At 50.4% G+C, this 22,035-nt stretch overlaps 1 protein-coding gene across 1 annotated transcript in view; it reads right to left on the reverse strand.

The window, feature by feature from the left end:
- ACSS1 (acyl-CoA synthetase short chain family member 1) overlaps positions 1 to 15,546 on the reverse strand; it is a gene marked incomplete at both ends in the record, with an annotated part of 47,184 nt that extends 31,638 nt beyond the window's left edge. Inside the window, 2 exons of the mRNA XM_084247572.1 lie at positions 7,268 to 7,364; positions 15,216 to 15,546. Coding sequence (XP_084103698.1) covers positions 7,268 to 7,364; positions 15,216 to 15,546 — 428 coding nt within the window. The remainder of the gene's footprint in view (positions 1 to 7,267; positions 7,365 to 15,215) is intronic.
- Positions 15,547 to 22,035: the final 6,489 nt, after the last annotated feature.

The raw sequence follows: 22,035 nt of genomic DNA on the forward strand, positions 1-22,035 counted from the left end.
CAAGTCACATTACCAGAGATGCATTTTATTTTTTTTTTATAAATAATAAATTTTATTTTTATATTCCCCATACAATTGCAGCCCCCCCCCCATTCTGACCCCAATCCCTCCCCTCCCGCCCCCGCCCCCCTAAAAGTGTCTCTGGTTCATAGTTTTTTGTTGATTTTGATTTTCACTTTCTTATAGTTAATCATTTTCCTGGTCCCTTATTTAAGTTTTCTAGATTCCTGCTATGAGTGAGACCATCCGGTATTTTTCTTTTTCTTTCTGGCTTATTTCGCTGAGCATGATCCCTTCCAGCGCCATCCATGTTGCTGCAAATTGCATGTGTTTATCTTTTTTGAATGCATTTTAAAATGAAGATTCCCTGACCACACCTGTGATCCTGACTCAGCAGGACATGGGTGCTGTCATACAGAAACCTCTCCAATGTAGCCAGGCACACCCCGAGCTGGAAACTGCCTCAGAGTCCTACCACTTGACACAACACTGAGGTTTGTCACGTTTTGAGACCATGAAAGAAGTTCTGCAGACATTTGCATAGGATGAGATGCCAAATGCCTTCTTCTAAATTCCATGTTCATGCTTCCTCATTGAACTCAATGAGGAACAAATGAACTCAACAGGGAGCAAATGAATCCACCATGTGTCAATGGCACAGAAACTCATTCCAGGCTTCTCTGAGGAAGTTTGACTGGATTTGTTGATGGGAAATTGTCAAGCCTCTCACCCAACTAGACTTCCTGCTGTTACCAAGCTCAGATGAGACCAAAAAGGGACCACAGGAAGGGTCAGAGAACAATAAAGGTAGGAGAGTCCCTGTTCTGAGCAGCACCCATCCATTACCCACCACCCTGGCACCCACAGGGAACACCCTTGCCTCCATGGCACCCCAGGCTGGCAGAACCCCTCAAGCACATTTACTTTCTGCTCTTACCATCCCACAGTTGCACCAGATGCCACGGTCCTTGACCCCCCCACCCTTCTTCTGCATCCATCCCTTTCCTCTCCCCCAGGGCACCCTGGAGCCTTCTAGCACTGACGAGTCCCCTCCTTCTAAGCTGGTACTGGCACTTAATGTGTGTCTGCTTGCTCTGGGGGTGGGGGTGGGGACAGACATCTGCAATGCCTCACGCTGGTCTGAAAGCAAAGGGGCATATTGTCTACACAGGTGAAAGCCTGGGCCTGTCACCAAGTTTGAGTCACAGAGCAGCAAGGGCCATGTTTATGCCTTCACCGCAGCCTCCTTGGGGATGGGGATAGAAGACAGATTCCTTGGTGCTTCCACCAGAGGTGGACAAAGATGATTTCAACCCCTATTTCTGGTCATTCCAGGTGGGTGAGCCTCTGAAGCTCCTGGGGGCAAGTCCTGGTCTTTTGAGCCAAGGGGGACCACGAGCACAAACTAAGACCAGGTAAGTGTCAGCTCCTGCCCAGATGCCAGGGCCTGCCCCAAGCTGTGGCATCAGGTGTGACTTCAGGAGGTCAGAAAGTTAGGATGTCCCATCCCCAACCTGGCTCACTGGTTGCTAATCTTCCCTGGAGTGATTCCTGGCAGCAAACAGAAGGGGTCCATCTCAGTGGGCATCGGAGGCTAAACATATGGCAGAACACTGGAATAGAGGTCCAGGTGGGCAGCACCCATGTACTAGTCATCCTCACTGACAGGCCTGCCCTGAAGCTAGCACCTGAAGCCAGCACATCAAGGCTGCAAGCTGGAAGGGCCAGTAGGAGAGCTGTGCACCCTCACCTTCCCCAGGGACCGCTTGCACCATGCTGGGCCCAGCCAGCCAGGGGCTCCCCACCTTCTAGTTGGGCTCTGATTTTCAACTCTGCATCAAACATCAGTCTAGCTTCACCAAGATACCTTTGCTCTGAGTCCACCTGGCTCTGCAGTGGGAAGGGGTTGGAATGAAGAGGTACCCCAACCACCCCAAGACCAGGAGTTGATGAGAATTTCTAGATAGAGTAGAAGATTCAAGCAACTGGCCTCTGTGCTGGAAATGCTGCCCTGATGGGAACTGACACTTGGCAGGGCCACATGATACCACAGAACCACCCACAGCAAAGCTGTGAGTCAGGCCTACCCTGCTGTCTGGATTTTCCAGAAACAGGAGAGGAAAGGCAAGACCGGAACAGAAGTCCTGCCCTAAAAGACTCATCTCCAAGTGACAGGCAGCAGGAGCCTGAGTCCCTCCCTGCCCTCAGGAGCCCACACTCCCCACACTCACTGAGTGGCTAGGCCCCTACCGAGGGCCCCTTGGCAGGCTTGCCCCTTCACCACTAGCCCACCCCCACAAGCCCTAAATGGCAAAAGGGATCAGCTTCCAGGGAGACCTCAGATTATATGTGTTCCTCCAAGTAAACTTATGCCCTCATCACCCAGGAAAGTACCCACCATGGAGGTTTCCCTGACCTCACGACAGACTCACGGTGGTCATTCTTGCTGTAGTCTCAGGATGTGGCCATCACAAAAGATGATATCCCAAGAGCCTTAGCTCTCCCAGAAGGACAAAGAAAAATAAGCAGTCAAATACAGTAAGATTCAAGATGCTTCTCAATCTCTGGGTTTGGACCCAGAGGTGCTGGTCAAAGGCCAGACATTCCAAGAAACCTATTTCTATCAGATTTGGGAAGTCAGCATGCAGATTCCAGAAAAAGTTTTGCAACTGGAGTTAGTCAGAGGTCAGCAGAGAAAAAAGCACTGCCCAGGGCTCTGCCCTCCTCTTAGGTGGGGGATGCAACAAACTGGCCTCTCCTCCCTCCTGGGCAGCCCACTAAGCAAACAGACTTTGCCCTGTGTGACAGAAGGCTCCTGTCCTGCGGAGCATAGCCAATCATGGGCTGTTCACCCCAAGGCACCCCACCCACTAAACCATTATGCAGTTAAGGGTTCTCTCATTACCCTGATATTTTTTTCCCTTGATATTTTAATAAAGGAGTTTGCTCACTTAAATAATGATTTGAGGTTGAGGAGAAGATCAAGGTGCAAAGGTCAGGCACACAAGAAGGGGGAGGGGCTGGCTCTCAGCTGGCTTGATTATTCTCCCAAGGTAACTTAGCTGTGTGTCTTCACTCTGAAAACACCCCACACCTCCAGGCCCCGAAGCCCCTCCTCTACTCCAAAATCCTTTGCAGACCTTCCTTCAACGGCCTCCACCTGCAGCTGATGTAGAGCCTCATCCTCCCAGATGCCACCTTTCTGGGCTTTCATCTCTGGGTCCTGCTGACACTCAGCCACTCAAGAGAGAAGAAACATTTGCATTTTGCAGTGGAGAAATCAGAGGGTCAGAAGGTGGAATGACTTGCCACGTCACCCATAGCCAGGCACAGAGAAGCATGCAGCAGGGCCTCCTGCCTGGGCCTGCACCCCACCACGCACTGAACTGCGCTGCACCTCTGCCTGCATCACCACACCTTCTCCCCCCTTTGCCTCTCAAAACCCAGCCTCCACAGGACCGCCCCAAAGTCTATCCCCACAGGTGTGTGCATGGTGAGGCTGCCTGCTGTCCACCCGTGGAGCCCACAGAGACTGGCCACTGTTTTGCCCTTACTAAGTGGCCCTGTTTGAAGACATCTGTAGCCAAGAACACCAACAAGCCTCTCCACAAGGTGCCTGCAGGTCTGCAAGACCTCCACAAGCAGCAGCTCCCCTTGCCCAGGTATGTTGGTCTAGTCACTCCAGAGGGGCTCCCGGAAGGGTTGAGCCCATCATGTGTGTCCCCCAGGGGACCTTCCACATTATGCACTGGGCCATGTAGTCTCAATAACACCACTTCCCTGCCTATCATGTCCAGGGACAAAGCTGACCCCCTCGACTGGACAGGTTGTGAAACAGATAGGGTGGAGGGAGGCCTGACCTCCACTCTGCTTCTCTGGATGGGGTGTCCTCACTGCGCACAACCCCAACCCCTAAGAAGGAGTAGCTATAGGAATCACCCCCAGCAGGTAAATTTGTTGGCCCACAGTGAAAACCACTCAGCTCACTTCTTGCGCACACCCAGGACCTCACCTGCCCTGCCTGGCACAGTGTGGCACCAGGTGCTGCTCTGCTGCTTCACAACCCACTTCACCACTGCACTGACCTGCACCCGCTAGTGCTAGCACAGCTCTGGTCTCATCTAATCCCTCCTTGTGCAGATGAGGACACTGAGGCCCAGAGTGATGGGCCTCAAGATCACAGAACTTGACAGAACTAAAACCTGGTTTTATGGCTTAATTAAAAGGGGTGAAGTTCAAGTTCAGATCCCTCTTCAGAGAACCTCAGGTAAAAGATGAGCTTCCCCCACAATGCTCTCCCCTCCGTTTTTGGGCACCCACAGATGGGCACCCACAGGTTAAGTGCCCACAGGTTAATTTGCTACACTGTACACCGAGGGTCCATTCCCACTGTGCAAATCCTTGATCAAACCCCCAGGCTCCAGGCAGGGAGAGTCTATACTAGCCTAGGCAGACTGAAGGCTTGACATCTCATGAATCTACCCAAGAACCCACTACTACTATCCTGGAAAAAAAAAAAGGGATTTGTGCTTCCCAGGGGACCTCTAGAATCTGCCTACTTGAGTGAGATAAGAAGACAACTTCGAGGGGGCCTCCCTGGTGGCGCGGGTGGTTGAACACAGTGCTGTGAAGCTGTCCGGGGCCTCCGCAGTGCCAGTTCGATCCCTGCTGTCCTCAGGGCACATGGCACGGCAGACCTCTTCTGTCTCGCCCGCTGCTCCCCTCAGCAGTGTATTTGGTCAGTCTGCCTGTTCTGTTCCCCACTCTGTCTCTGGTGAATCCTCTTACCCTCCTGCGCCTCTGGCCTGTACCCTTGTTCTTGTATAAATAAATAAATCTTTAATTAAAAAAAAAAAAGAAGACAACTTCGACAACAGGCACCATATTGGAGAAGCACAGGGACAGCTGGAAATAACAGCCGGATGCTATCTGGCCACACAGCCTCAGGGAGCCTCCCAGGTTATCTGCACCTCCCCTGGCCTCTGCAGCCCTGGCCCTTGAAAGCCACAGGCACTGCAAGAGGAGCTCAGGGGTGGTGTCCTGAGCGGGGACATCCTGGTTATTACTTATGGATCCTAAGATGGCTTCCTTAAGCCAGTTCTGAGCACCTCTCTGGGCTGAAGAAGGCTGCTCTGCCAATCAAAGAGCTCTGGCCACGTCGCTTTTCTGCAGGAGGTGAGCACTGCATATCTGAAGGAGGACCCTCCGCATAATCACTGCCACTGTGGCTCTCCTTCTCTGAGACCCCCACCACAGCACAAGGCCCACTTTGGCTGCTGAATGCACCCCCAAAGCCTGGACCCTTTAAGTGTATACCTCAGAACTGGCACCCACTAGTGAGTTACAAATACACACAACCACCCAGCATATCAGACTCCTGAAGGCAACCTGGGAGCCCACCCCCAGGCATATAATCCCAGGTCACGGCCTCCCAAGCAGGAGGCAGGACCACACCTGCAACCTGGGGAGGTGTCTGGGATGAATCCCTGAACACAAAGAACAAGACATAGAAACTGAAGAATGAGCACGTTTACAATGTCTATGTACAAGTGCATGTGTGCACATGCCCATGTGTGCATACACACACGTGTCTGCCTGGACCTATGGAAAATAGTGGGGATTCTTGTGAGTAGAGCAGTGGTTTCCTACTGAGGATTATGGCATTGTTGGTTACTAAGGGACCCTAAGGTATATTAGAAGCTCTAAGATGATCTAAGGAACGAGATGTGTTAATGATTGTCCTGCAAGCTAACCCCCAAGCCGAGGATCCTGATGTAGCTGGTTTCCAAGAGCTCCATTCTCAGGCTTCAGTGGAGTCAGAGCTCCCAGGTAATGATCCTGCAGCATGGGTGGGGAGGTATCTTGCAGGTCCCAAGCTCTCAATATGGGAAGAGTGGTGAGGCAACCACCATTATTGACTGGTGACTGGTTGGGGGTGGGCTGGAGAGGTGGAGGGATGAGTGGATGGTGTCCACCTGGAGCAACAGATTAACTAATGTCACTTTGCTGTGGCCCAAAGACAACCTGCATACAGTTTTATCAGGTATGGGGAATTTGGTCTGTGATAAAACCTGAGTTCGATAAACAAACAGAAAATTAGGGTTGTCCGCTGGCCCCTAAGTTACCCAAGTGGCAGTAGTGTGAATACCATTCCCAGAGGCCTACACCTGCTTCCCTGAACACCCCGTCAAGCTCAATCCCCTCACTCCCATCGGCCTAGCCTCCCACGCCCACTCTCTGTTCCCAGGACACCTCCAATTACTCCCCTCCTTGGCACCACCTGCGTGGGTCTGGGATGTTCCCCAAACTTCTCACAGTTGCTCCTTCTTTTGAATGGGACCTCAGCTTAAATATCACCTCCTCAGAGAGGATTTGTCTGACAATTCCACCTAAAGTGACCACAGTCATACTCTGCCCTGTGTTGGGGGATGGGGGTTTGTTGCTATAACCTAGCGGGCCTGTCCTGAGTGATACAGTCATCAGATAGGAAAAGCCCTAAGCCTCCCACCAGCAGTGTGAGCATGCTCATAAATGCTCAAGGAGGTAGGGAGTGATGATCCAGGACACAAGACTCAGACTTACAGAAGGTCCGAGAAGGCACTGCAGATAAGTTCAGTCTCAAGCAAAGTGGGTTTCACCCAAGAGGATGCCAAACCAATGCCCTGCAGGGACAGACCACAGACACCTCAGAGCAAGGCAGTTCCCTGCAAGAAGGTCACTCATTCTGGGCACATTCAAATTCCCTGATGCACAGATGGCAAGTGAAGGGTGCTTGGAATGGAAAATGTGTGAAGAATTTGCATAGGGAGTCAGAGAACACAAATGTCACGTCTACCCCTTCTTTAAAAGACTCAACGTGTTTATCATCTCTCTCTCTCCTAAGTGCACAGAGTAAGAGGCTGTGTGTGGGCTGCTGGGCATTGCTCCAGCTTGTGTTCACATTTACTTCTCCTGGGACAAGAGAACATTCCTGAGGCTGAAACATGCTTCCTGCTACTCAGACAGCCCTCACCCAGAGCAGACACAGGCACACCAGGCTGTGCAAGGCCACTGCCTTTAACATTTGCCATATTTGCTTCCCAAGACCCAGTTTCTTCGGTAGGAATCTAAAGATACCCAGTGTTGACAAGGTTAGCTGAAGGCCAGGCCTCTGGCAAACTGGGCCATCCTGCTCCCACTAACAGCCCGGCCCACAGAGGTGTTCAGTGCCAGCATTACCAGAAAGTGCGGCACAGAGGCTCCAGGTTCACCAGTGTTTACACAGTACCTGTAGGTGATTCTCACTTCAGTTCCAGGCTCATCTCGCTCCCAGATTAAAGCGATGCTCTCTGGGTTCTTCGAAACATGTCGATCCAAGCAGTTGACTGCACAGAAACAGGTTTATGGCTGTTATTACACTTAGTGCTTCTAGAGTGGAAACCAGGGGAGGGTCTTGTCTGCTGTGGCTTATGATACTCTGTGCAGAACGGGATCCTTTTCTCCTCAAAGGTGAGATTTCTACCTCCTTAAAAATAGGGAGATTGTCAGAGCCTGCCAAGACTATACCATCACAGCACAAACAGGATCTCACTGGGAACTCTCTAACGCAGGTGCTTCATGTCAATGGTCCCAACCCCAAACACAGGTTGGCATCACTTGAAGGACACTCACCCAATTAGCCCCATGGCTCCCTGGGTGGTTCAAATGTGCGTCTGCACTGGGAAGCACAGACTGAGCCTTTGGAACAAATACTTAATGCAAACAGGCCTTCAATGCATGGGACTCTGGAGTGTGGTAGAGATGCCATCCAGGACAAAGGTGGTACCCCTTCTTGGGTGTCCAGCCAGCACCTTACAAACCAGCCTCTGCTGCAAGAAGTGATGATGCAACTATGGGGAAATGGCAGGCTGTTTTTCCGGAAGACTCTTCCCCTTCCCCCCTCCATTACCCAAGCCCAGGTCACATGACTGCCCAAAACAAGTCAGTTCTGCCTGTAATCTTGTAAACCTGCAGATTAATGGGATCGTGTTCATTTGCTAACATCCTGTTCATGACTCTTGATTTCAAGGTGAGTATAACAGGTTGCTTAATCCCAGAACCCCTCCCAACCAGCCCCACAGGCAGGTTTCCATTACTCACTTCCCCATCAGCAGGGAAATGAATATCACAAACAGCGTTTAGGGCCAGCAGCCATCTGCTGCCTGGTCTCTCAGAATCACCCCAATGTCCAGGTGCATTAATTATACCTCAAAAAATTAATGGCTGAAGATAAATGTCATGGAAAAAATAACTAATACTGCTAATGACAGACAGTTGTTTGAATTACTAGAAAAACAGAAGGGAAGAAATACCCCAGCCATGAAAGAGGAAAGCAAGACGACAAACTGAGAAGGAGAGACTTGATGGCACACCAAACCCACATTAGTGGGTCTGTGTCTCAACCCAGTCCAAAGTTTAAAAATCAAGAGATTTCGCAGTGAAGACACAAATTCCAGGCTTCTCTTAAACAATCAGCAGATGAGGCCACACCTTGGCCTGCAAGCTGAGGTGATAACCAAAGTTCAGCAGGGGCCCCTTCCCTAAATCCCTCTTTTTCCCACCATCCACTCCCTACCCTCAACTCCTACTGCAAGGCCCTAACTGATGGAACACGAAGCAGTGACCCTAGGCAGGTCACAACTGCTTCCAAAATGCCAGGCTGAGGACCCCAGACCCTCAGTGCCCAGCAGGAGGAGGGTGCTGCTTCCACAGGTACATGACTGCTCCTCAGAGTACTGTGCTGCTCCGGGCATCACCAGGAAGCTGGATATAGATGCCAACTCTTGGCCCCACCCCAGACCGAACCCCAGAAAGCCCCCAGGAGATGTGCGTGTACACTCTGACACACCTGCTCCCACTGAGTTGGACCCTCTGAGTCACCCCAAAAAGTAACGGGCTCAGGTATATTTTGGGAAATAGTCTGTGGGTGCTCTCGTGGTCCAGTGACCTGTGCAAAGCCTACCAAGGAAATTGCAGATATTTTACTGGAGTTCACCTCCCCACAGTGCCTGCACCTGTGGTAGCCAGGGCTCAAGACTAGTGATTTTCCTTACAGCCTCCGAGTCCAGCAGGTTATCCTGCACCTTGTTTATACAAGCATGAGGCAGAACTGACAGCATCCAAAGTATGTCCTGACCCCCAGGTAAAGTGTCCCGTAGGTGTCTCTCCTGCACATGGGAGGAATTAGACAGTGACTGCCAAGGCCCTGCTGACTGTGATGAATCTGGTAAGCGCCCCTGCCATAGGGCTTTTGCATGGTTTCTCCCTACCTGGGGAACATTGTCCCACTCCCCTCATTGCTTCCATTCACCTGGCTCCAGCCTTCTGCTCTCATTCTTTCCTAGCATACTTCCTTTCCTTTGTGCCTCCTCTTACTCTTCCTGAGATTTTTATATTTTGCTGCCCTTCTGTGGGCAAGAGCCAGACATCCTGTTTGTGTTTATCCACATGCATCCTAACCCTGAGCAAACAACCATTCAAGTCTAAATGACACCAGATCAGCCCCATGCCAAGGGAAAGAAATGAGCTTCTGATCTTTACAGTCCCAGCCCTCAAGAAGAAAGTGTCTTTGGGGCCTAAATCAGTGACTCTAGATCCCCCAGAACCCCCAGAGAATGTTAGCACAGAAATTGTGGGGAGCCCACCCAAATCCTCCACTGAGGATTGCCAGTGCTCAAGCTTCCTCATCAGGGTCCCCAGGGGCAACACTGCTGCTAATGCAGGAGCTCTAGCTGGCAGACAGGTGTGTAGCAACACCCGCATGTGCTCCTCTACATGCATCCTCCAAAACATCTGGCCATGTCCTTGCAGAAAATGGAGCCTGGAGTCACCAACAAAACTCCACTCTAGAGTCAGGCCCCTGGTCAACCACTCACTAACCATCAAAGACACACTTGTTATTTAATCTACATATCACTCTCCTATCCATAGTTGGGGGGAACGGTTGCTGGTGGTGACTGTAAGAATTAGGCATCATTTCAGAGTTCCCTGTTACAGGGTCAGGTGGTATGGCAGTGTTTCCAAAGGAAACATAGATGAATAACTCCCATCTTTGTCCACAGCTGCTATGGTGACACTCAGATGACCCATTCACCTAGAGAAAGCACAGTGCAGGGTCTGAGGTGATAATGGTCCTAAAATGCCATGTGTTTGTTGACTTTTTTAACACATATTTATGGTCCCTGCCATTGCCTCAACTGCAGAGAAAAGGAATAGAATAAGAAGAAAGGAGAGAGAAAGGAAGAAAATCTTTCATCTCTGCATTAAAAAAAAAAAAAAAAAAAAACTCCATCCAAAAAACTGGGCAGTGGGACAAAAACAATTCCTTTTCCAAACATTAGCGAGAAGAGTTAGGCAAAGACTAGGGCAATTTAAAGCTCAGTTCAAAGGCCACCCCTAAGTCAAGTCTTTTCCCAATTTCCCAGTACAGGAGGAGTGCCCCCCTTCCACTACTCAATGGCCCACACCATTTAGTGTTTCCTTATTCTGCCCTGCGGTTCGCATTCCAGGACACAAAGCTAGCTCTGCTCATGCCCTCCCCCATCAGTGTCCCAAGGTGCCTAAGGAGAGGGACCAGGTCCCTAAGATTCATTTCTCTATCATGGGGAAGGTTAGCAGGGTTCTTTTTTTTTTTTTTTTTTTTTTAGCAGGGTTCTTAGTACCATGGTTCTCTTAGTTGTAAAAACCTTGAGCAAGTAGATTTACCCCAGTGTGGATCTTCTCATATACAGATTTACAGTCCATCCTCTAAGGCACTGGAGCATTTTCTGCATATGAGTAGGAGACCTTATTTCTACTTCTGAACTATGGGACCACTGATGACTTCACATTGGTGACCTGAGGTTCAGTCATAGTCAGCTAAGCACTGTGTCCAGGGTCTGACCCAGCTCTGCAGGCAGTTAAGCAAATGCCAGCTGGTGATTCCTGAGCTTGGGGTTTTGTGTTGTTAGGTGTTTTTTTTTTTTTTTTTTTTAAAGATCACAAGAGGATGATCATTTCCATTATAAAGATTGTACACACTTAGGCGGGCATTTTCACTCTTAACTGTTGTTTAAATACATCCCTCCCCCTCAACTTTAAGTGAACCCACACACAAAACTTCAATTTGAATCACAAGAAACAAGGGAGTTAATATTCACAGAACGATTCACAATGGACTTTCTTTAAATAGAAAATCTCCCTGGCCCATTTTAAGATATTACATCAGTCACAAAATTGCATTTGCCAACTTTCCAGAAGCATCTGCTATTTAAAGTAAGGCTTGCCTTGGACAACTGGGGAGCCATCAGTCTCTTCTGCAGAACCTCCTCCTAAGACCTGGGGTTACACTCTTACTTACAGTTCCTTGAAAGACCTTGGGCATGTTACTTTAATCATTGAGAAAAGAATGAAGCAGTGGAGTGCGCATCTCATGATCCTCAGTATGTTTGCCTTCTGAGTTATTGGAGAAATGTCACAGAGTATTAAAAAAAAAAAGTAAAATGGTTTCCATTGTCACAGCTAGTGTTTTAAAAGGCAGCCAAGAAACCTGTGTTCAACACTTGGTTAAGAGTAGTTTCTCTATAGCTTTGCTTGAATGTAAGAACACACACTTTTTTTAAAAATAGCATTCAGAATTTGTTGTTTAGAAAATAGTTTGTGTGTTTTGAAAGCAACACATGTCATGACTCTGATTCTGCATTTGCAACTTCCTCATGCATTGAGCAAAAACATCTGTTGAGACCCATGGAGGACAGTGCCAAATTTCAGACTGAAAAGAATCATTTCTAGAACTTTCTGCAAAGCAGTTTTACAAAAAACTAATAGAAGTGAGTCACTGACAGGGGTGGAGTCCACCCTCTCCTGCCCAGAAGGGCTCTGACACAATGACCCCACCCGACCACCTGGCTATCAGGGATGGGCTTTGAGTCACCTGTCTGACAGCCTGCTTTCCTCATGTCCCAGCTGATCAGATGCAAACCTGTGTGATTCTATTTAGAAGAAACACACCACTATCCATAACATAGCTGAAGATCAGGTTCAAGGTCACAGCCATGTCCCTATCCCCACCCACTTCATTAATAAATAACAAAGGTCACGGATTGGGTAAGCATAACACATGAAAGACAGTGCTGAACACTTGAAAAGAGTGTTCTAATTGAGTGCTCACAAAGGTGTCTCCAAGTAAAGCACAGATGGTCACAAGTCTAGCTTCTGCCCAGGTCTCCGAAACCCCTGCTCACCAACTCCTCTGGCTCACTCACTCTCAGAGGCACCAGGCTCTGAGAAACCCTGTTTAGGTACCATGGGCTATACTCCTAGCCCAGGTCCCAGGGAGAGGAGGAAGCAGCAAGATCACAACTGCAGCAAAGGTGGGGAGCAGGAGGGAGCCATCCTGGCTGACCCTGTCCAACATCCTGACCTGCAGAATCTGTGAGAGTAATAAAAACATTGTTGTCTTATTCCAGAAGCTTAGGGGTGGTTGAATATGCAACAATAGTAACTAGAATTCAATTACATACTATCCTTATTTTCTTTTTTTAAAAGATTTATTTATTTATGCATACAAGAGCTAGGGTACAGACCAGAGATATAGGGGGTAGGGGAGAGGACCCACCAGAGACAGAGTGGGGAGCAGAACAGGAAGATGTACTGAAACACACTACTGAGGGGAGCAGCAGGCAAGTCAGGAGAGGTCTGCTGCACCATGAGGACTGCTCGCTGGCCAGGGATCAAACTCACGCTGTATTGGTTGTGGATAGCTTCATAGGTTGCATCTTAATACCTTGTGCCACCAGGGAGGCCCTATCCTTATTTTCAGATGAGGAAACATGCAAAGAACAGCAAGGGGAAATCAAACAACAGTAAGGGAATGATTAAAGTAGGAATGATTAAAGACACGCCTAGAAATGCTGACCTGTACCACACCACCAAGTCTAACAGTCACCTCCAGGTACTAATGCCAGGTCACCCAATTCAGAAGTACCTGCATCTATCCTCCTTTGGGGTAAATAGGCCTGTGGTTCTCAACCTTGAGAGCTTCAGGAGCACCTGATGGGCTACTTAAATAAGATATATAGCCCCACCCCTAAGGTTTCTGATTCAGAACCAAGAACTTATATTTCTCAAAAGTTCCCAGGTGCTGCTGATGCTACTGTTGCAGGGACCATACTTTGATAACAGCTGGTACAGATCTTCCTGAAGGGGTAACAGGAGTTTCCAGAATAACGCTCCTGTAAAATAAGCCGTCATCACGCAAATGATCACATAGAAAGGCCAAAACACCTCATCTATTCAACAACTTTCTAGGTGGCTTCCAGCAGCCACAAACTGATCTGGTCCTTTTTCCTACTGTCACCTCTGGCTTGCAGGCACTGGCAAGGGACAGAGCTATTGCTGATAGATATCACACATTTGAGGTGAGAATGCTGTAAAAAAGCTTTTTCTACAAGGCAGTTTTCTGAAGCTCAATTTCTGGTAGGGCAGCCATAAAGGCTATCTCCTCAGGACAAATAAGTGAAGGAAAAGGAGACAGAATTGTTTGCTGACCACACCCCACCCAGGGAAGGAGGCTCACATAGTGCCCGCTGCTGCCTCATGAGGGCTGTCTCTGAGAAAGGCTGCAGCTGCTTTAACCAACCATGAATGTCTCCAGGGTCCACAGGCAGCTTCCCCAGGAGCTGCACACATTCTGCCCCCTTCCTTCAGCAAATTACTCTCTCCCCTTCCAGGGCAGAGCATATTCCACCAACTCTGCAAGTCTAAGGGTTTGTGGTTTTGTTTTTGTTTTGTCTTTGTCCCCACTAGTTCAAGGACACTTGCTGCTGGCTCAATTTTAGAGAAAACACTTATCTAGCAAGTGACTCATTCTGATTAAGCCAGCAAAGTAGTATACAATATGAAAAAAAAAATCTGGGGCAAAGTTCCCTTGAGTTTTTTTGTTTGAAATAATAACTGTAATATACTAAACATCTATAATTTTTGGTGATTTTTGAATATAATAAAGTCACTACTACTTAATAGTCAATAATGCGAGAGCCCCATTCCTTACCTTCTGGTACTCTGTCCTCACAACCAGCCTAGCGAACAGGCTGTCACCCCCACTTTATAAATGAGTAGAGGGAGGCTCAGAGGAGTCCAGCAATGGGACCAGTAAATGGAGGGGTTGTGTGAGACATCCTACCTCAAAGTTTGGGACTTGGCCAGGGCACACCCCTGCCATGAAGATCATCAAGTCCTTCGTTGAACAGCCCCAGGTCCCACCCAACCTACACCCCATTTTCCCTGAAGTGCAGCCCCTCTGGTCATCCTTACTACCTGAAAATTCCCTCCTTCCCAGGACCCCCAATCCCAGAACTTCTGTTTCCAGTTCCTGGACCGCCCCCATTTACTGGGGGGTGGCAGGGTGGGGGGTTACAGGGTAGGGGGTAGGGAGGGGACACAGTGTTATATCTCCCTACCCCACCCCAGGCTCTATCCAAAATCTTAACGAACAGTAGTGGATTCGATCTCAGTAGATCCCAGAAGACTGAATGGCTGGTGGGACTGATTTCTGGGATCACCATGGCCAACAGGTCTAAAGCAAGCCCTGGGGCTTTGGGGCACAGCCGAAACCTAACTCAAGGTCCCGCCATTCCTTCCTCCCCGGCCAGGCCAGCACTGGGAGATAACGGATCCTAGGAAAACCCAGAGCCACTGACACAGTTCGTTCTGTTTACATGAACAGGGTTTTCCCCCAGGTGAATGGCAGACTCAGCAGCTGGCCGTCACAAAAGCCAGGCACTTCTGGCTTTTTACCTCCCTTCCTTGCACGGGTGCGGGAAGGGAGCCTCTCCTTGGGGCGCCTCTGCCTCGCAGGCTGGCCCTGGAGTCGCAGGTTGCTCCCACACGGACTTGTGCTCAGAAGTGCGGGCAATCCCGTCATTAAACTTTGGAGAGGCTGATGAAGGAGCCCAACGGGGGCACGACCAGCACCTGGGAGACCAAGCGGACCCCGGGCCGAGTCTCTGCAGACTGTGGCTGCTCCAAGCAAAGTGGAGTGCGGGTGCGGAGTTGCAGCTGGGACCCGGCTGGAGCCTCAGGGGCCCGGCGGGGTGGGGGCGGGGTGGCGAGCGCAAGGGACTCCAGGAATGCTGTGATCTGCCAGGCCCCTGGACGCCTGCACCCGATCTGAGTCTCTTCGACACGCGTAAGTTTGGGGTGTCTCCCAGCCCACTCACCAGATACGTTTAACTGGCCTCCCAGGAACCAGCCGATCTTGCCACTGCTGAAGTCGCAGTCCCAGACGGTGTGGTAGGGAGCGTCCCACACGAGCGTGTCCTGAGCCAGCGGCCCCCAGAACGCGGCCGGCTCCCGCACCGCCTGCGCGCTCAGCTCCTGGTACGAGCCCCGCAGCGCTGCGGCCGCGGAGGCGGGGACGCTGCCCCTGAGCCCCGAGGCCGCCCGGCGCGGCGAGCTCACCCCGCGCAGCAGCCACAGCTGCTGCCCCAGGTGCCCGCGCAGGCTGCCCAAGAGCTGCCCCACGCCGCGCCCCAGGGTGCACGCCGCCATCTCGCCAGACGCCCCAAGGCCCTCTGAGCCCTAAGCTGGGGCTCCCCTTTGCTTCTCCGCGGGCCCCGCCCTGACTCCTCCCATTCCTGGGGGCCCGGTTCCCGGAACCCTTGGGTTCCCACCCCTTCTCCTGCCCTATAAAAGAGCACAGAAGGAAGCCCCGCAGCAGGCTTGAGAACGGGCGCTGGGCACCGCGGGGTCCCGGGTCTTGCGGGGCGACGAGGCGCCCCCTCCCCGCCCCGCAGTGAACACACCCCCCTCCCTTGCTCCCAGTCTGCGCTCCCGCCCCGACGCTGGGCGTCGCGCTGTTTCGGTTTCAGTTTGTTAGTTTTCAAGTTCCCACAGCTGCGCCTAACGGAGAGCTGCTGAGACCAGTGCGTGTGCAGACTCGCGCCGAGGGGCCCGGCGCCGCAACTGTCTGCGATGGGCAGGAGCCCATAAAAAATTGGGCGGCTGATGGAGCAAAGCACACGGGACCACCAAAGATAGATCTGTTCAGCACCTCAGAGGCTGAAAACTCAAAATATTAACCCGTTTGTGCGTCCCTGAGAGTAACCCTTCACCCTCCACAAGCCAGCCTGTACCCCTCCTCCATTTCCCCACTCCCTGTCCACTCATACAAGTGGCCCTTGGGAGCTAAAAGGGCTGAGGGACCTTCAAACCCAGAGGCAGTGTGGCCTGGGGCCGGTCTGGGAAAGCAATCCAGGTTGTGTCCAAGGATTTTCTTACCTAGCTGCTGGCCTCCCCTGTCCCCCACCCCACCCCACCCCCTTTTTTTTCCGGCGGCCCACGTCCTGCGGTGCTGGTGGGGGAGCATGTAACCTGGAAAAGTGTAGCAAAAAAGCTAATGCTCTACTAACCTCCACTGCTTCAGAGCCATGGGGCTTTTCTCCTATTGCTCCATAACCAGCAGCCTGAAGCCAAACTCTGCTCCTAGCTCTGTGACCTTGGGCAAGTTCCTTCACCTCTCTGTGCCTGGTTTTCCTTTTCTAGAAAACAGGAGTTATGTCTCCCTCCGGTGGCCGCAGTAAAGAACAAACATGTCTGAAACCTTTAGCCTGGAATCTACACATCAGAAAGCTCAACACCTGGAGGCGATGCTCTTGTCAAGCCAGGAAGGGGAGCAGCAGACCCACAGAAACGCGCCTCAGCCAGGTTCCTAAGTATTCCATAGCCCAGGAAATAAACACATAATAAGGAAGAGGAGCAGAGGGAAAGGGGATTTTGGAAGTTGGTGGGTTGGGTTCCCAGGATTTCAGAAAGACTTTTTCCTCTTCCCGTAAGGTCGTCCAGGGCCTTTCCTCCTCCCTATTCAGAGGAGCTTCTGCTGGTAGCCAGCCCCAGGCAGTGGTGTTGCTTCCTTCCAGAGGGCACAGGATGGTAAGGCTGGAGAACCAGGACAATTGCTAGCATTAGACAACACCATGCTCTGTGCCAAGCATTTGACCTGCATTTTTTATTTAGTTTAAAAATGATCTTGCCTTCCTGACTCCCACCAATTATCAACCACATAGTGTAACAAATGAGGAACTAAGCCTGAAAAAATCAACAGACTAAAGAGCATCCTATTGGTTAATATCAGGGCCACACCCGGACCCAGCACCCCACTCCTACTTCATTGTCTACCATACCACTGGGTCTGAATTCCCCAGTTGTTTTTTTTTTTATATAGAGGCATATTTTATTTATTTATTTGTTTGTTTGTTTGTTTGTTTATACATGCACTGGGTACAGTCAGAAGCGCGGGAGGGTGAGAGAATTCACCAGAGCCAGAGCGGGGAGCAGAGCAGGCAGAAGGACCGAAGTACACTGCTGAGGGGAGCAGCGGGCGGCAGGAGAGGTCTGCGCGCCATGTGGGACCCTCCTCCGGTGGCAGGGAAGCGGCTGGGGATCAAACCGGTGCCGCAGAGGCCGCGGGCAGCTTTTCAACCCAGCGCTCAACCGCTGCGCCACCGGGGAGGCCCTGAATTCCCAGTTTTAATAGAATGCTTAGAGTTGTAAGTAAAGAAAGATCATGGCCATGCAGGGGGTCCCAAAGATAGCACCAGCACTTCATACCCCTGTGTAAGTATTAGCCTGCCACTCTATTAAGAGGAGGGGCCTGCCCCCCAACTTGAATCCGGACCTGCCTGATTGCCACCATGGAACTTGTCAGAGCAGGGGCTCTGACCACCAGGGATAGGACCTGCCAAGAGGATTGCAGCCTCAGATCCTGCTCTCTGGGAGCCTGGCAGCCAGGCCCTGGGGGAGTGGGTCTCTCCTTCTGGAGGAAGAGAGCCTACAGAGGAAAGTATATAGAATTGATTACTTTAAAATAAAAAAAAAACATGGTTTTCCTTATCTTCAGGTGGAATAAGGCATGCGTATGAAGAAAGCAGCTCAGAACCCAGTGGTACAGAGTGCACTTCCCTCATCCAGAGGACCCAGGGACTCGCCTTGTGTCAATCAATGCCCCTGAGGCCCAGAGGCCAAGACCTTCCCTGCTGCTGCCCTGAATTAGCAGGTGGAGATGCCCCACCTACCCTGCCCTGGTCACATCCACACACAGGATCCATGTGCCTCGGTGGTTTTGAGAGAGCAGCAGGCCTTCTGAGCAGTGTAGGTCACATTTTCTCTCCCAAGAAACCCCTGGCCCTGACAGCAGTAGGGCCCTCAGAGCTGAAAGTTGTCCACTAGCATGCAGCGAGGTGGGAAGGACTGGGAGGTTTCCTGTAGGGACCTGGAGCTGACCTAGTAGCTTGGGCTTGAAGTTCAAGTTGGAACAGTGATACTACAGTGGGAGCCAACCCTCACAGTGCTTAGAGACAAGTGCTGTGGTCCCTGCTTTCCATGTGAGGACAGACCTCCCCCAAGGCCACACAGTTAGAAAGAGGCACAGCCTTGGCTCTGCCTCCAGAGCTTATCAGGTTGTAGTCCACCAACAAACAACACCCCTTCAACAAATGCCTCTGTGGTAACCCACAAAGGCACAATGTGCATCCCACCACCCACGTTCCTCAGAGCTACAGCACTTGACTATTCCTTGTTGATAATGGATCCCCTGGGAGACCCACCTCCTCCGCTCAGCAAGAGGTAGCTCTGAGTCACCAAATCCTTTCACTGTAAGCTCAGTGTCTCCAAAGAACTGCAATGCTCTGCTTCCTCTCCAACTCCATCTCCTCCTTTTCCTGCTCTCTTTATCCCCATGTCTTCTCATCTGTGACATGCAGTGAGTGATATGTGTGCACTTCCCACTGCTGAGGACTGCAGTCTCAACAGGATGGACCAGACATAGTGCCTGTGCTCAAGGTCACAACCTAGGGAATAGTGGGAAGAGGCAGAATGACAGACACTAGCTCAGATAAACTGAAATGCAAAGCAAAACCGAATTGAGATCCATAATGGCCTTGAAATGGGTTGGAAGAAGGAGAGAAGCCAGTCAGTTGGAGTGTGGGAGTGGCTTCACAAAGGTGATAGGGCTTGCCTTCTGCTTGGTTCCCATGACCTCAGTGGTGATGACATGGCTGCAAAGGGTTCTGGATGGTTCCCATACAGCTACAGCATAACCTTTGTAGCAGTGCACCCCAGATACCTGGGGATAAGCATGCATCCACCCATGCCCTGGGGCTAATCTACAACACACAGCACTCCCAGGACCAGAGGGTCCAATCCCATAAGGGAGATGGGAGGTGAAAACCAGGACTGACTCCAGAGGAAAATGGGCTGGCAGCTAAGCATCCTCCTAGAACTGAGGGACCACCTATCTGAGGGCACATGAGAAGCATCCAGACTTTGCGGTGGTGGGGTTGAGTCATTTCTAGCAACATAGTAACTAAATTCCATCAACACCAAATCCTGGAAACCTTCAACTCCATCTAGCCCTCCCTGAGCATAAAAGGCTGGTGGTGTTTGGTGTTATCCACCCACAAGCCCACAGAAGGGACCTTTATTTTGGATTTGTTCGTTGGCAACCAAAGGGCATCCATGAACCCTAAAACTTACGCACTCTAAATGGATCTGCCACCCATCACATAAAGACAATGTGAAAGTTCTTTAATAGAATTAGTGTGCATACAGAGAGAGAGAAGAAAGTTCCTAAGAAGGGTTTTCCAATAAAACACCTCAAATTACCCTTCCCCTTGTAGGTCAGCCTGACGTGGGGCTGCTGAAAGTTTGCAGCAAGTCCAAGGCAACTTCTGGCAGGGAACCATAGGAGAGGGTGTTGTCACCAAATCCTTTCACTGTAGACTCAGTGCCTCCAAAGAACTATAATGCTCTGCTTCCTCTCCCCTCCATCTCCTCCTTTTCCTGCTCTCTTTATCCCCACGTTTTTTCTCCTGTGACATGTGGAGCCCAGTGACATGTCCCAGAAAGCTGGGACAAAAGGAGATACATCAAGATAAGGGCTGCCATGGTCAGCCTCCCCATGAGTCTCTCACCCATGTGTCACTTCCCAGTGTCTCCTTCCGTGTCTCCTTCCCAGCAGTACAAGGGTACAAGTGGAGCTGCAGAGCAACAGCCCTTCCTAGTCTTCCTGCCTTGTGTGTTATATAGTTTTGCCTGGCCTCTCACTTCTGCTCCCAAGTTCCCAATCTACAGGAGCTGCACATAAGTGAGGGTGGGGAATGTGGCACCTCCCCTTCATGGACGTGTGTCTGTAACAGATTTGCTGAGGTCCCCAGGAGACACTACCCCACTCTCCCAAGCCCCAGGTCAAGAGCATCACAGGTGAAGACAATGGCACCATTTGACACCTGGGAGAACTAGCACCCTAACTGCCTGGGGTCACAGCGCCAAGGGAGTCAGAACCAGGACCACCCCCCCGCAGCCCGTGCCCACCCTCTCTTTGGCCTCCTGATGGGACATCCTCTCTGTGACAACAGCACTGCCTGCTGTCACTCAAGGCTGGGCTGCCTTTATTTGTGGCAATCAGACAGACACATGGGGGTCCCTCTGAGGGCCATACTATAAGCACTTTGAGCTTCAGCCACTGTCACACATGGAGCCTCTGAGGAATCCAAGTGGACAGAGAGTGGTGGACAGAGAGTTGGGAGATCTGTACTCCATCATCACCTCTCCCAGCTTGGCACCTCATCCTTAGCTCTGCCCAGAGCCTGTCACATTGTAAGTCTCCCCATAGTGCTAGGTCTAAATTTCCTCATCGCAAAATGAACAAATGTGAGCCAATTTTGAATCCTTTAGCTCTGAATTCCAACTGATCTGTTTATCCCAATAAGGATACATCATATTTAACATTCAGAGTGTCTTCTGTTTCCCTAAAATAACAGCTTCTGCCAGTGTAGGGAACTCCAGAGCTATATTTAAGAACTGTTGCACTTCAGCTCTGAATCTATGCTTGCCTCTCTTCCGGTTCCTTTCAGCTCAGAAAACTGCCCAAGCCCAGCCTGACAGGCATCATCCCCTGGGCAGGGGCTACGACTGTTTATCACATGACTTCAGGGCTCCAACAGACATCACATCTGCAGAGCTCACCACTGAGTGATGCCACCAGAAACACCCTTTGAGACTTTCTTTTGAAGCTGGCTCAACTGGACCTGACTTTTCCAGGCTATAAGTGATCGACAGTTTGATAGATTTCTGATCTGGTAACTTCTAAGACTGGTATGGTAGCTTCTGAGAAGATCATCCAGTTCTCAGTGGAAAAGTTTGTACTTTGACTTGCATAAAATTAAAACCCAAAGGGTGGGAATCTAAGAGAGATGCTCTCTGCTTGGTGTTTTCTTTGAAAGTTGACTCAGAGCAGGGAGGAGAGAGGAGAAGGACCAAGGGGCTGGGGTCACCAAGTTCAACATTGCTCTGAGAAACATCCTGTACAATGCGTGGAATGACCACTCATCCTGGAAAGGCCCAGAGGCCATCTCTCCTCATGGTCCATCCTGCGGATTCATCATCTAGTATAGAAGCCTGCTCACTTGCTCTGAGCCAAAGGTCACAATGGCCACTGGACCTGCCCCAGCCCTTCTTGGTCTCAGTCTGGCAAATACCCTTGCTCAAATACTTATTTGGCAGTGATGACACTGCTTATTTGGCTCCCACCTGATAAGAGGCTAGGGGGTTGAGGGAAAGCCTGGAGAGCAGCCTTTAGTCTAAGCTGTCCAATAACCTTTTCCCGCCTAAGGCAAAAAAAGGCAGCTGAAACCATAGTTTTTTTTTTATTATTATTATTTAATTTTATTTATTTTGAAACCATAGTCTTTATCTCTGCCTGTGACCTCAGAAAAAATCTTCAAGGGCCTGCACACCTCCCAGCTCAATCTATTCAAGTGTGAAGAAAGGGATCAGCAAGCTATCTATGCTGACCACCTAGGTAGGGCATTAGTTTCTCTGGGGCCAGTGTGGGTCCCAAGGAGAAATTAAACAGAGCTCCCAAAAAATTACATGTGTTGGCTGAGTAAGAGTTCAATAAATATTGATTCATTGATTCACCGATTGACTGAATAAAAAGATGTGTGAGAGAATACAAAATCAATCTAGCATCAAATTTCTTAC

The sequence above is a fragment of the Talpa europaea genome (genome assembly GCF_964194135.1).
Source record: "Talpa europaea genome assembly, chromosome: 11".
In the NCBI taxonomy this organism is placed as follows: Eukaryota; Metazoa; Chordata; class Mammalia; order Eulipotyphla; family Talpidae; genus Talpa; species Talpa europaea.